The following is a 13091-nucleotide window of genomic DNA, read 5'->3' on the forward strand; positions in this document are numbered from 1 at the left end:
CCAGGAGCCCAGAAAAATCTCTCAACTCTTATAGTTTGCAATAAGATCCTTGGTTTCTGCTCCTCAAGTCTCATATTGCCATGGCTGGTAGGACAGGGCTTGTTGACCCAAAAGACCAACCCCCTCTCCTCAAGGAATAAAAATGAAGACTCCTGAAACCATTTTAGCCCATGAACCCACCTGCCCTCTGTCCAGTTGCGGGGTAGGGGGACAGGGATAGGGGCAGGGGGAGCCATGTGGTAGTGCAGAAAAATTCTGCTCAGGTGCAGAAAAGGTGCAGCCCAACGAGGCAAGAATCTGAGGAGAGCCCCAGCTGTGCCTCTTCCCGCTCTTACTCCTGCAAGAGCTGGAGGTCGGGGAATTCCTGAGGGGGTGGGGGGCGGGGGACGGGCCGAGCTCCCTGGGGAAGTGGTGGGAATACCAGGGACCGAGTCTGTATCTTGGTCAACTAAACCTCACCAAATGGACTTTCTGAGGAAGAGATGTTTAGGCTGATGGACTAGGGCACCAGCCCAGGAGAAACTGAGGCAAGCCTCCCCTCCCAAGAGGGTCATGGTAACATGAGACCCAAGGGAGCAGCCTTGGCCGCTCCGGCCCCGCCTACTGTTCCTGGGTGCTGATCCCCAGCATTGACCACTCAGGAGAGGGGATTGGCTGAGGAGCTTGGAGAGGGGGCGTCGCCACTACCTCGCCCAAGAGTTAAATAGGGGCCGGGCAAGATGCTGTGGAGGAGCCAGCTTTGGTGGGTTCCGGAGCCAGACCATGACCCAGACCCTCAAATTCGCATCCAGAGTGTTCCATCGCGTCCGCTGTCCTGAGCTGGGCGCCTCACTGGGCTCCAGAGGCTCCGACTCAGCACCCCGGGTTTTGGCGGACATCCCAGGCCCCTCCACGCCCGGCTTCCTTGCGGAGCTTTTCTGCAAAGGGGGGCTGTCACGGCTACACGAGCTGCAGGTAGAACGGGGCGCCGTTCCCACGACTGAAAGCTGGGGAGGCTGACTTTCACAAACCCTAGTGCAGAACGTAGCAAGGAGGGCCGGTGGGAAGGGATGCCCATGCGTTACGGAAAAGACGAAGTTGGGACTGGGGGCGGTGGCTCCCGGGACGCGGAGTCCTCTGGATACCCCGCGGAGGAGTGCGTTCAAAACGCCCCTTCTCGCGATGCAGGCGTCTCGAGGCTCGCAGATCCAGAACAAGTGCTTGCGAGGCGGGACTCTCTTAAAGCTAGTACGCTCCTATACCTTCAGTGGGAGCTCGTCCTAAGATGAACAGTCCACCGGAGGAGCCTTTAGGGATTTCTCCGCCCAGGTGGCCAAAGAGAGATTCTGAAAGTCAGCTTTGCGCCCAGCTCCTCCGTTTTGCCCATCACCCCCAGACTTCCTAAGGATGGGGAGTGAGGGGAAAGGAGAGGGATTTGCAGCATCAGAGCCATACACCACTTGGGAGCAGAAGCTCCCCCTTTCAAACCCGAAACAGCGCCTTTGGAGTTGGCGCAGGCCAAGCCGGGAGCTCCCGGCCTGCATCTCCAAGTCCGCCGCTCACGTTCTCCCAGGTGCAGGGCGCCGCGCGCTTCGGGCCGGTGTGGTTGGCCAGCTTTGGGACGGTGCGCACCGTGTACCTGGCGGCCCCTACGCTGGTCGAGCAGCTGCTACGACAGGAGGGACCCCGGCCCGAACGCTGCAGCTTCTCACCCTGGACGGAGCACCGTCGCCGCCGCCAGCGGGCTTGCGGACTGCTTACCGCGTGAGTCCTCTGGCCCCAAAGCCCCCGACGTCCAGCTGCCTTCCTCCCTTGCGGCCCGGTCTGGAGACAGTCTGGGGAGGTGGAAGTCGTTCTCCCCAACCTTCTGGCAAGTCGAGGTTCCCACCCTAGTCCGTTTCGCTCAAGCTCAGGTGGAGCCCGGCTCTGGTGCTTGTTCACCTCTTTATCTTTTGAAGCCGGAATCTTGGGGACTCCGGAAGGGGCTGAGGCACCAGGATCTAGATGCAAAGGAAGATTCTGTGACTCAGCTTACCCAGGAACCCAGGCCCCTCTGGGGCAGGAAATGAGTAACGAGGAGTGGGGATGGAAAGCGGGTCCCGGCATGGTCAGGTTTCTGTACCCCCGAGGGAGAAGACGCTATCCCTCTCCTGGCCACCCCAGCCCGACACGCTCCATCTCCAGCGCCACCAGCCCCGTCGGGTCGCCTCTCCACACTACCGTCTGCCCTGATGCGCGCCCTCTCCGCACCCCCGCGCAGGGAAGGGGAAGAATGGCAGAGGCTTCGCAGCCTCCTGGCCCCGCTGCTCCTCCGGCCTCAAGCGGCCGCCCGCTATGCCGGGACCCTACACGGCGTGGTCCGTGACCTTGTGCGACGACTGCGGCGCCAGCGGGGACTGGGCGCTGGGCCGCCCGCCCTGGTTCGAGACGTGGCGGGAGAGTTTTACAAGTTTGGACTGGAAGGTAAGTCCCAGGACTGGAACACGCGTAAGAGGCACCTGGGCAGGGTCTCGAGGTGCCCTGACAGCGCCCCCTCCCGGCCAGGCATTGCTGCGGTGCTGCTGGGCTCCCGCCTCGGCTGCCTGGAGGCGGAGGTACCCCCAGACACAGAGACCTTCATCCGCGCGGTCGGCTCGGTGTTCGTGTCCACGCTGTTGACCATGGCGATGCCCAACTGGCTGCACCGCGTCGTGCCCGGACCCTGGGACCGCCTCTGCCGAGACTGGGACCAGATGTTTGCATTCGGTAATGCACAGACGGGCTGGGCTTCCCAGGTGGGCTGGGCTTTCCAGGTGGCGCTAGTGGTAAAGAATCCGCCTGCCAGTGCAGGAGACATAGGAGAAGAGGGTTCGATTCCTGGGTCGGGAAGATCCCCTGGAAGAGGGCATGGCAGCCCACTCCAGTATCCTTGCCTGGAGAATCCCTATGGACAGAGGAGCTGGTGGGATATAGTCCACGGGGTCGCAAAGAGTCAGGGACATAACTGAAGCGACTTAGCAGGCACACGCACAGCAAGGCACAGAAATGAAGTGAGGATGGGAGAACATAAAGCTGTTCCCAGGTGGTGAGGAACACCCTGTCCCCATCCGCACAGCCCAGCAGCACGTAGAGCAGAGAGAGGCTGAGGTAGCCATGAGGAACCATTTTGGGAAGTCTGAGGAGGACACGGGACCTGCAGCACACCTGACCTACTTCTTGCTCCGGAAAGAGCTGCCTGCCGCGTCCATCCTGGGGAATGTGACGGAGCTGCTTCTAGCTGGGGTGGACACGGTGAGGTTCTCCCTCTGTGCTGGGAGCCCCACTTCCACAGCTTAACCTCCTCCATCTCGGGTCCATTTCCCTGCGGCTGGAAACCCACTATGGTCCTCTATGCCAGCTTGGCTTAGCACCTCCTGGGGTCCAGACTGCCTCATATCCTGCCCCCTATGCTGGGTCCCCACTCTCAACACCTCTAATGCTTCCCCCTGTCCCCACAGGTGTCCAACACGCTCTCCTGGGCTCTATATGAACTCTCCCGGCACCCTGAAATCCAGACAGCACTCCATGCTGAGATCACAGCTGCCTTGGGCCCTGGCTCCAGTACCCAACCCTCAGCCACTGCCCTATCCCAGCTGCCCCTGCTGAAGGCCGTGGTCAAGGAAGTGCTAAGGTGAGCGGGCAGGAGAGGAGAGCTAGAGAAAATGCTGGGGGAGGGCTTGGGAAGCATACAGGGGGTGGGAGCTGGGAGAGGGGGGTATAGGAAAATGATACTCTACCCCTGGCCAAGAATGGATTTGGAATTTGGATGGCAGGAGAGGAGGGCTATAGCCTTTGCTTCACCTTGTTGTCTCCCTTTTGTGCTCTGCCATCCAGATTGTACCCCGTGGTACCTGGAAATTCCCGTGTCCCAGACAGAGACATTTGTGTGGGTGAATATATCATCCCCAAAAATGTGAGTAGAGCCTACGGGCCCCTCCTGCTAAGCCATCCCTACCTTGCGACTGTTCCTGTTCTCAGATACTCTCCATAAGCTCTTCAAACCCTTTCCTTGGCCTGGGTGCCTCTCTGGGATATAATGGGGCAGTAGAGAAAAGGTGCTCCAGAAAACTTCCAAATCACAGTCAACCAGAACCTGCCTTCCTCCCAGTCCATAGGTCCTGTTCTCTCCCTCCCTCCTGGCATTCCTGGGCCCAAATTGACAAGTTTATTTTCCTTCCTCACCAGACACTGGTCACTCTGTGTCACTATGCTACTTCAAGGGACCCTGCCCAGTTCCCAGAACCAAACTCTTTTCGCCCAGCTCGCTGGCTAGGGGAAGGTCCAGCTCCCCACCCATTCGCATCTCTCCCCTTTGGCTTTGGCAAGCGCAGCTGCATGGGAAGACGCCTGGCAGAGCTTGAGTTGCACATGGCCTTGGCCCAGGTGAGTGATCTAGATCTTCTGCCTTCCCCAGAGCAGAGGGCTCTAAAGCCATGATCTCTCCTTCTGATAGTCATTTTTTTGTTCTTGTTCAGTCACTCAGTCGTCTCTGACTTTTTGCAACCCCATAGACTGTACCCCACCAAGTTCCTCTGTCCATGGGATTCCTCAGGCAAGAATCCTGGAGTGGGTTGCCATTTCCTTCTCCAGGGGATCTTCCTGACCTGGGGATCAAACCCACATCTCCTGCTTGGCAAGTGGATTCTTTACCACTGAGCCACCTGGGAAGCCCTCTAGATAGACATATGGAAATATATAAGACCTGGGAGACCTAATCCCCTGAAATATGTCAGTCCCATCATAGGCCCAGAGGGTGAGTGAGGGTTTTCAGACTATCTTTTTCCCTACCATAATCTCTTACCCTCATTGACTAAGACATCCCCTAGTAGCCACAGGTTCCATTCCAACACTGACCATCCTAACACTAATAATGCCCATTACCAATCAAGCCCACCACTGTAGACCCCTCCATAGTGATAGCCTTCTTCCTCCCTTTCCAGATCTTGATCCACTTTGAGGTGCAACCTGAGCCAGGTTCTGCCCCCGTCAGACCGATGACCCGGACTGTCCTGGTGCCTGAGAGAAGCATCAACCTACAGTTTGTGGACAGATAGTATGGTGGAAATAGGCTGTCACCATCTCCGCTTCTCTCATCACAGGGGTTTATGAGGCATGAGACCAAGAGATGTATATTTCTCTGCAGTCTGTCTGGTTAGAGAGACCATAGCAAAGTGCTTGAAGCAGCCCTGATCGAGGTAGGAAGTATGTACCTGGCCTGACCCAGCAAGCCTTGAGAAAACCATGACCCATTAACCTGCTTAGCCCTTTTAGTCATATCATATGCATCCTTCAAGGGCCAACTTCAATTTTAACTAATCATGCTGGGTGGCTGAGGAAGAATTCAACCACTGGCCTTTTGGGGCTTCACAGTGTTTACTGATGCTGCTGGCTAAGCACTTACTTAGCCTGAGCTAAGTGTGTATCTGGTCTGCCCCTGGTTGATCCTCTCTTGTTGCCTGTGAGCTCTTTGAGAGGAAGGATGAAGCCTTATTCTGTCTTCATACACCTTGCCAGGGCCTGTCCCTGACTGAGTGACACCATGTAGACTCTCAGATTGTATCTGGATGATGTGGCAGAAGGGACAAACAGCTTACCAGGCTCTGTCTACCCTGCTTCTTCCTCATCTTGCCCCTAGGAAGGTGAGTCTATCCTCATCTGGGTTGTGATTTTTTAAAAACTCTCCTTGGCTCTCTAGCCACTATTAAGTTTGCTTGCCCCCCACCACTTAGACCCCAGGCAGAGATGTCTTTGGACCGAAGTCCTCTTTTTACATATTGAAGTTTTTTAAATACTGTTTTTAAATTTAAAAATTGCTTTGAATGTTCCATCCTTGACTTTTGACTGACTTATTTCCCTCACTTCCTACAAAGACCTGTAGGTAAGACCTTGACCCAGATTACCTACTTTGGTTTCTCAGGTCCCAGAAGTGACCACCCGCGCCGCCCCCCCCCCCCCACTGCCTCCATAACAATGGGAGGTCTAGACACCTGGGAGAAAGGTTTGCATCACAAACCCAGACACATTTCTATCTGTGGTGGGAACAGCCAAGTCTGGCTCCCGGTAAGAGATTAAGGAAGGGTGGTGTTGAAAAGTAGCTTCAAGGGCTAGGCTGTTAAAAGGGGTGGGGAGGGACTTGCAGAGATGGCCAGAGATGGTCGACTGTTTGCTAGAGGAGTGCTTTTGAAACCTGGACTGCCAGGACTAAAAGGACACCTTAGCATGGCCACTCGGCTCTCTTTAGAGATGTTGCTCCAAGGTAATTTCCTTCAGAGAAAGATAAGGATACAGACAGAGAGGTGGCGTCAGAGAGGATGAACGCCAAGTGTGGGGGTGGCTAGAAGCCCTAGGGCACCAAAGCAGAAGAGGAGTGGGCAGCAAGAGTCCCTGTTCCCCTGAGTCAGCACTCTCTGGCCCCCCAGAGGCTGGACTCAGTTCTCTACTCGTGATGTATATAGATTAACTCATCTTCTATACAAATAAATCTCTCAGCACCTTCCCTGCAGCACCTTTCGTAGCCTAGCTTACCCTCCCCATGTCAGGACTTGTCCCCCTTCTTCCTGCTCCCCTCCATTCCAATTAGCAGATGGAGACGGAGATTTCACTTCATACTTCCTCCTCCTCTCACCACCTCAGCCCCTGCCCTAGACATGGCTCCCTTCCACAGAATTATGTTAAGATCTACAGAGGGGTAAGGTATACCCCCAACCGTGTGCAAAGACCAAGGTTTGGTTTACTGCTCCTCCTCTCAGCTCCTTCTCAGCTGCGTTCTCAGTCTCTAACCCTACTCACTATCACTAGCTCAACTTGAACTTAAGTGACCTGATTTGGGGCAGTTCTGAGCTTAGAGGGAGAGTTAACTCCCCAATTCCGCTCAGACCCTTTCCCCTGGAATCAGTGGTCAAGACTTTTCACATTCACACTCCTCATGGGAAAGTAGGCCTGCTCACTTAAGAAGGGCAGCAGATGTTATGACCCTTTCCTGGACAATAATCCTTTAAAGGTAGAAAAAGGAGAGAGGACAAAATAGATTGCCAGTCCCAACCTCCATACCTATACCTCCAATGGTCCTGAAGGGGAAGGGAAAATGCCGTCTCACTTAGCCCTGTTTTAGGACCCAGCACAGAAATGGACAGTGTGCTTGTGTGTTAAGTGCCTATATTCTTGGTTATATCTAAGTCTTTATGTGGGGCCATCAAGGGGGAAAGCTCAGTGTTGGCACAGGAAATCCCACCTGTGTCATACCTACCTAAACCCTATCTACTTGGATAAGAACTTGGAGTCACTTAGTTTTGCTGTCTCCCTTCTGGTTCTCACCAGCTAGTCTGTGAAAGGCAAATCAGTGAAGTCTGGTCCTTCTGTATCCCCAGGTGGGGAATGTGGAAGGTTGTCTCTCTGGGGAAACTACTTCCCACTGGAAAAGTAGGGGGTGGAGGTGGGGGATAGGGCTTAGCCTCAGTTTTCTCTTCACTTTAATCCCCTCTGAGGTTGGAGGTGATACACTTCAACACTTCCAGGTTACTCACACTCAAGTACAGCTCTGATTCCTATACTCCCAAGTGAGTCTGGGTGCCAGCACCATGGACAGCGGCTGAGACCCCTTCTGGAGAGGGATTGGGGAGGACCATTTCCTGGGCAAGGATATGTGACCTGTAATAGAGAAGCATTACCAAAACACCCCAGGGAGAAGACAAAGCAGAGCCTTCCTTGAGAGGAGGACCAATAATAGGAGAGGTCTCTGGATCTGACTTAAGCAATGTTATGAAGTAATTATTTTAATTGCTGATGAATAGTTCACGTAAAAGACACCATCCTTCATATAACACACAGCCCCAAGGCCGCAAGAAAAAGGGACCAGGCATCATGCTGGCATCTTCATCAGTCCTTCCCAAACCTTTTTCAGCCCTCTACACGCCTGCCTCCAAGCACAAGATATTCCAGTTAATATCAACTAGCTGGGGCACACCAGGATCAGACCTGTGGCCCTGAACAAGGGAGCTTAAACTGGGGCTGGAGACTCATAACCCTGGGAGAGTCTGTCTGTCTCACTCCAAACGAGTCCAAATTCACTTCACACCACTTTTCCTGGTAAGCACATTACCTAGTAGGGATTGATAGAACCTGCAAGATTCCCTGAACAAGGACTGCTCCTGTTTAGGGGATTGGAGGAGCTCTCATTCTTGCAAATAACCACCATCCTTCACATTTGCAATGTCTATTTCCCCTCAAATTTTCTGTATCTATTATGATACTTAACACAAATTTCCAAGACTCTGTGTAACTCCAGTTGAAAAACACTTTGGAATTTGTAAATCAGCTATTATTTGAAATAAATGCACCATCAACTAGTCTAGAAATCTTTTTATGCCATCACTGATTTTCCCTACAATGGCATTCAACCTGTCCCTCATTTATCCTCAATCCAGCCCTGAGGTAGACAGGAAAACCACGGTGGGGAGATTTTTTTCTAAATCACACAACACCCAGGTTATCAGGTCCACCCCTGAGATGCTTCTGAGCACTGCCACCTAGCAGCCAATGTGAATTATTCACCACCAAGTGGGAGTTACACCTCCAACTCAGAAACCACTCCTGCATTTGGGATTTGCAACCTCTGCAAAGAAACTTCCCCACCCCTCCAGAAAACCCCCGGATGAGAAAGGAGTCTCCATGTGCATATAAATGATTCTTTATGCCCTTCCCCCCATGCAGTGGGGGGAGAGGTGGAGCACAGGGAAGTACCCCCGCCCTCATGCAGGGAACGGGAGGTCAATGTATACTAGTCTTATTGCCAGCTGCCCTGTGGCCATGGGGTAGGGAATGGGGGGGTCTACAGCCCCTTTCTTCTGGCATTGGTCCCCCTTCACCAAGTCACCATAGTGGAGCTGGGGGGCTGGAGGCCCTAGGAGCTGAGGTAAGGACGGTTCTCTAGGGAAGAAATGATGCTCTCCCCACCTATCCACTGGTTGCCCCAGGATGAGTGTGAGGGGCTGTCAGTGGGGGCTGGAATGTATCCAGGTGTCTCTACCCAGTGGGCAGTAGAGGCCAGACAATGTCTCCAGCTTGAAGCTATCCATAGAGATCCTCACTGGTGGAGGCAGTGTGCCCCAAACACCTTGTCCAGGTGGTACCTCCAGCAGCCATGACAGCTTATCTCTGGCCGATGCATTGACTCAACATCCCCACTCCTGGAGTTCAGACCGTGGTGACCCTCATGACCACCTCACGGCCAGAATTGGAACTGGAACGGGCATCTGGTGGCCGCAGCTGTCCAAGGAGATGCAGGATTGTGTAGCCACAGCGCTGAGGCAAGAGCGTCCGCATGCGCTGGGCCGCCGGGGGGCGGCTGGTGGCCCCAGTAGGGGGGCCCGTCCGTGAGGTCCTGGGGCCCGGCTTCCCTGCCGTCCCTCCCCCTGCATCTCCTCCTATGTCCTTGGTCTTGTCATAATTCAGGACCTTCCACTGCTGGTTTACTGCCTGCCAGCGCTTGAAGATACGGTAGACGGAGGAACCTTCATGGACGATGAGGCCTGAGCAAGAGGATAAGAAGTCCAGAGTCAATGCTGCCCAGACCTAGAACCAGAGGTACTTAAGCCAACATTTCTCCAGGTGGGGTGGAGATAGCGTTGCAAAGGGCCAGGAGAAGCAGGGAAGGGAGGGACACCAGGATTGCCCTAAAGGTTCTCAATGGTAGAAAACGTAGCCATGAAACTGAGGGAATGGGCAGGGAAAGTGAAGTGTGTCAGTTGGAGGAAGATGCTGAGCAGGTGAGAGAGAGAGAGGTGCCCTCACCTATGCAGACGACATCCATGAAGCCGTACATGCCATAGCAGATCTGAAAGAGCAGATCTTGCCGTTGCCACTTGGCTGAAGGGCTAAGTGAGGACCAGATGAGCCAGGAGATGCTGGCGACGAGGAAGAGTGAGCCCAGAACTATGGCTGCAATCTGGACCTTCTCGATGACAGTCAGGGAGATGGCCTGCCACTGTATGGGAGAAAAGGCTCCAAAAAGTCACAGAAAGAGATGGAAAGCCAGGTTAGGGTTGCCCTTAATAGGAGGATGCACCAGGAGCCTTCCTGAAACCCTTCAGGTAGGACTAATAATCTGTCTTCTCTGTGCCTTGATCAAGTCTAGAATGTGGCACTTCTTATATTGTTTGAGACCATTTCCTGTCTTATTTTAGAAAGGCATGACAGACAACTGCTCTGAAATCACATCATCTAGGATCTGAATTCCAAATCCTCACTCACTTTCTGGCTGAGTAACTTCGGGCAAGTTTTAAAATTTACTTGTGCATCAATGTCCTCACTGACTTAAAATGCAGATACTAATGGTACATAATTACTAGGATTAAAAGAGTTAATACACACCAAGAACTTGACACATAGATCACTCTACATGTATGCTTCCAGCAGTAACAGCAGTGCCACTGCCTTTTCATCTTTTGTTGTCCCAGGGCCTGGCACACAGGTGGCGCCCAATAAATGTCTTTGTGAGTAAACGAAGGAAGGGAGATTATAGACAGAAGATTATGATAATGGAGGATAGGGTGACTTTGAAGCAAGAGTAAATGAATGAAATAAGCCACCTGGAAGGTCCCTGATTCTAATTACTGAAAGGCCCTTGCCCCAGTCTCAGAGTGCTCCCCTTATACCTCACCTGCAAGGGGTTCTTGGTGCTGATTGCCAGGACCTGGTACTTGAAGTAGCAGAGCTCACAGCTCCAGGAGCCCCTCTCGCTGATCCAGCGGATGAGGCAGGGCTGGTGAGTGCAGCGCACTGAGCCATCGCAACGGCAGGGGCTCAGGAGCTCCCCCTGGAGGAAGAGTAAGGAGAGTCCCTGTCAGCTATCGCCACCCGACCACAGTCCTCTCCACTCGAGAGAGAGAAACCTCTTCTCCAGGTGTCTACCTTAAAAAAAAAAAAAAAAAAAAATCAGGCCTTTCAACCAAAACAAAGCAAGACGCTAAGGCTACAAGCCCAAAAGAAAAAAATTTAGAGTTCAAGGTAAACTTCCCGGACCCAATAGAAGAGACAAGAGAAGGGATGGGGAGGGGGGAGTTGGCTGGTAAATACTGGGTCTTCTCTGTTCCTAGAGTTTGAGGAGGGTGCTCCTAAAGGTTTCCCAAATGGAGGGCCACCCCTTAGGATCTGGAGAAACAGAAGTGCGAGCTTCTGAGCCATGCCTTCCTAACTCATTCCATCACTGTAAAGTGTTTCACAGATGTGGTGCAGACTGGGATAGGTTACAGTCCTCAGTTTCCAAGAATCAGAAAGGAAGATATCCTAAGGGTGGGAGTGGAGGCTGTTCCCCTTTAATCAAGTAATTTCTCAAGACAGGAAGAGACACCCCCTTGGTACTATCCCAGGACAACTTTGTCCATAACATTTTAACAAAGAATATTCTTTGCAATGAGAAAGAAAGTTGTGGAATGGGAAGTGAAGAAAAGTGCCCCATGGAGAGAACTACTGAGGGAGGCGAGGGCACCGGTTGGGCGCCTCCTTTCAAGGTGGGAACAGAAGCATTCTCCTGTCTGCCCACCTCCCGGCCCTCAGCCTACAGAGACCCTGGAGTAAGAGAAGTGGGGGAGAAAGGCTGTCTCGATTAAGCCGAGAGAAGGATTTGGGCCCCCCCCCAAGAGAAAGCCCCACCCCTTCCTGGAGACCCCTGATCCGCCTCCACCCCAAATCTGCGCTCCTGGAGTCTTCAGCCAAGCCCCCCAACCTCACTCCATTTCCACCCCAGGTCCCTGGGTCCCGCCCTGCCTCCTCAGGCCCCGCCCCCTGCTCCCGGTCTCCCCGGACGCCCCAGGTGCGCGCCCCCACCCCTCCCCGCCCCGCCAGGTGCCCGGGCCTGACCTGCTCAGGGCCTTGGAAGCAGATTCGGCACTGAGGGGTTCGGAGCCCGCTGTCCAGGCTGCTGCTGAGCGACAGGGCGTCCAGAGCGCCCGGGGGCGGCGGCGGCGGCGCGGGCGGCGGCGGGGGTCCGGCCCGCGGCTCCTTGTCGCCGGCCAGGCCCCGGGCTCTCGGCTCTGACCCGTAGTACTCCTCTTCGTCTCCGTCGCCGTCCCGGGCCGAGCAGCCGGCGAAGGGTGCCCAGCCGCAGCCGCCTCCCCCGCCCCCCCGGGGCTGCGGCTCGGCCCGGGGCCGCCCCCCGCCCGTCAGCACCAGCAGCTTCAGCTCGTTCAGGAACATGCGGAGCCGAGACTTGAGCATCGTCCGGGCGCCGGGGGGCGGGGGGCGGCGTGCAAGGGGGGCTCTCAGGCGGCGGGGGGAAGGGAGAGGACAAGGCCGGGAAGGGGGCGCGCGCTGGAGAGGCAAGCCCGGCTGAGGTCTACGGGGCCTGCGAGAACCGTTCACTGCTGCCACCGCCGGGACTCCGGGGTTTGCGGGGCGAGAGGGCTGGCGGCCCGGGGGCGGCGGGGCAGGCAGCCATGGCCGGGGCAGGGGGCGGGGTGGGGGTGGGCTCAGGGTGCCGCGCCCCGCGGGTCCGGGTCCGGAGCGGGCCGGGCCCCCGGGGTTACGAGCCCCGGCCCTCCTGCGCCGGGGCCGCCCCCCATCGCAGTCCTCCTGGCCCCAGTCCCGCTCCGGCTCCGGCTCCGGCTCGGCCCGTGCGCTCGGCGGTGGCAAATGGCGGCTCCTTCCGGCGGCGGCGGCGGCGGAGACCCCCCCGGAGCGGCGGGCGGGCGGGGCGGGAGGGGCGGGAGCCGGGGAGCCGGTGAGGGATGGAGGGAGGGGCGGGGCGGGGAGGGGGAGAGGAGGAGAAGTGGCCGCGGCTGCGCATCCCCGCCCTGCCCCGCACGAGCAGGTGTCCCCAGAGGCGGGGGCGAGTGTGCGAACCCGGGGGAGGGTGGAGGGAGGGGAGTGGCCAAGGAAGGGGAGTGTGCACATGGGTAAGAGAATAGGTGTGTGAATGGGGGTGTTGAGGGGGGGAGCGGGTGAGGATGGAAGGTGAGTGGTCACAGACGCAGGTGCACCAGGGAGGGAGAGGCTTGTGCAAAATGGGAGTGTGCAAAGAAAGAAAGCTAAGCAAGGGTCCGAGGTGAGTGAGCAAGACATGGGCTCAAGCAATAAACACTTTTACACAAAAGACTGAA

The 13091-nt window shown here is 55.6% G+C and overlaps 2 protein-coding genes across 2 annotated transcripts; one reads left to right on the forward strand and one right to left on the reverse strand.

Moving 5' to 3' along the window:
* The first annotated feature begins 174 nt into the window (after nucleotides 1–174).
* Nucleotides 175–5824, forward strand: CYP27B1 (cytochrome P450 family 27 subfamily B member 1). Its single transcript, XM_069584813.1, has 9 exons — nucleotides 175–954; nucleotides 1553–1743; nucleotides 2240–2442; nucleotides 2524–2724; nucleotides 3074–3249; nucleotides 3456–3628; nucleotides 3832–3910; nucleotides 4183–4380; nucleotides 4938–5824. The coding sequence occupies exons 1-9, from the start codon at nucleotides 763–765 to the stop codon at nucleotides 5049–5051; spliced, it is 1527 nt and encodes a 508-aa protein (XP_069440914.1). The 5' UTR covers nucleotides 175–762; the 3' UTR covers nucleotides 5052–5824.
* A 2516-nt stretch (nucleotides 5825–8340) lies between these two features.
* Nucleotides 8341–12805, reverse strand: MARCHF9 (membrane associated ring-CH-type finger 9). The gene is made up of 4 exons (XM_069584812.1): nucleotides 11854–12805; nucleotides 10655–10810; nucleotides 9787–9979; nucleotides 8341–9524 (listed from the first exon to the last, which is right to left on the reverse strand). Exons 1-4 carry the CDS (start codon nucleotides 12208–12210, stop codon nucleotides 9190–9192), a joined length of 1041 nt encoding a protein of 346 aa, XP_069440913.1. The 5' UTR covers nucleotides 12211–12805; the 3' UTR covers nucleotides 8341–9189.
* Between the last annotated feature and the right edge of the window lie 286 nt (nucleotides 12806–13091).

The sequence above is a fragment of the Ovis canadensis genome, chromosome 3 (assembly GCF_042477335.2).
Source record: "Ovis canadensis isolate MfBH-ARS-UI-01 breed Bighorn chromosome 3, ARS-UI_OviCan_v2, whole genome shotgun sequence".
Lineage (NCBI taxonomy): Eukaryota > Metazoa > Chordata > Mammalia > Artiodactyla > Bovidae > Ovis > Ovis canadensis.

Excerpts from the sequence above, each read along its gene's own strand:
- CYP27B1 (XM_069584813.1), top strand. The coding sequence starts at position 763 with ATGACCCAGACCCTCAAATTCGCATCCAGAGTGTTCCATCGCGTCCGC. Across the intron at positions 3,250-3,455 it reads TTCTAGCTGGGGTGGACACG|GTGTCCAACACGCTCTCCTG; the intron begins GTGAGGTTCTCC and ends CTGTCCCCACAG. Across the intron at positions 3,629-3,831 it reads GTGGTCAAGGAAGTGCTAAG|ATTGTACCCCGTGGTACCTG; the intron begins GTGAGCGGGCAG and ends TCTGCCATCCAG.
- MARCHF9 (XM_069584812.1), bottom strand. The coding sequence starts at position 12,210 with ATGCTCAAGTCTCGGCTCCGCATGTTCCTGAACGAGCTGAAGCTGCTG. Across the intron at positions 10,811-11,853 it reads GCTTCCAAGGCCCTGAGCAG|GGGGAGCTCCTGAGCCCCTG; the intron begins GTCAGGCCCGGG and ends CTCTTCCTCCAG. Across the intron at positions 9,980-10,654 it reads GCACCAAGAACCCCTTGCAG|TGGCAGGCCATCTCCCTGAC; the intron begins GTGAGGTATAAG and ends TCTCCCATACAG.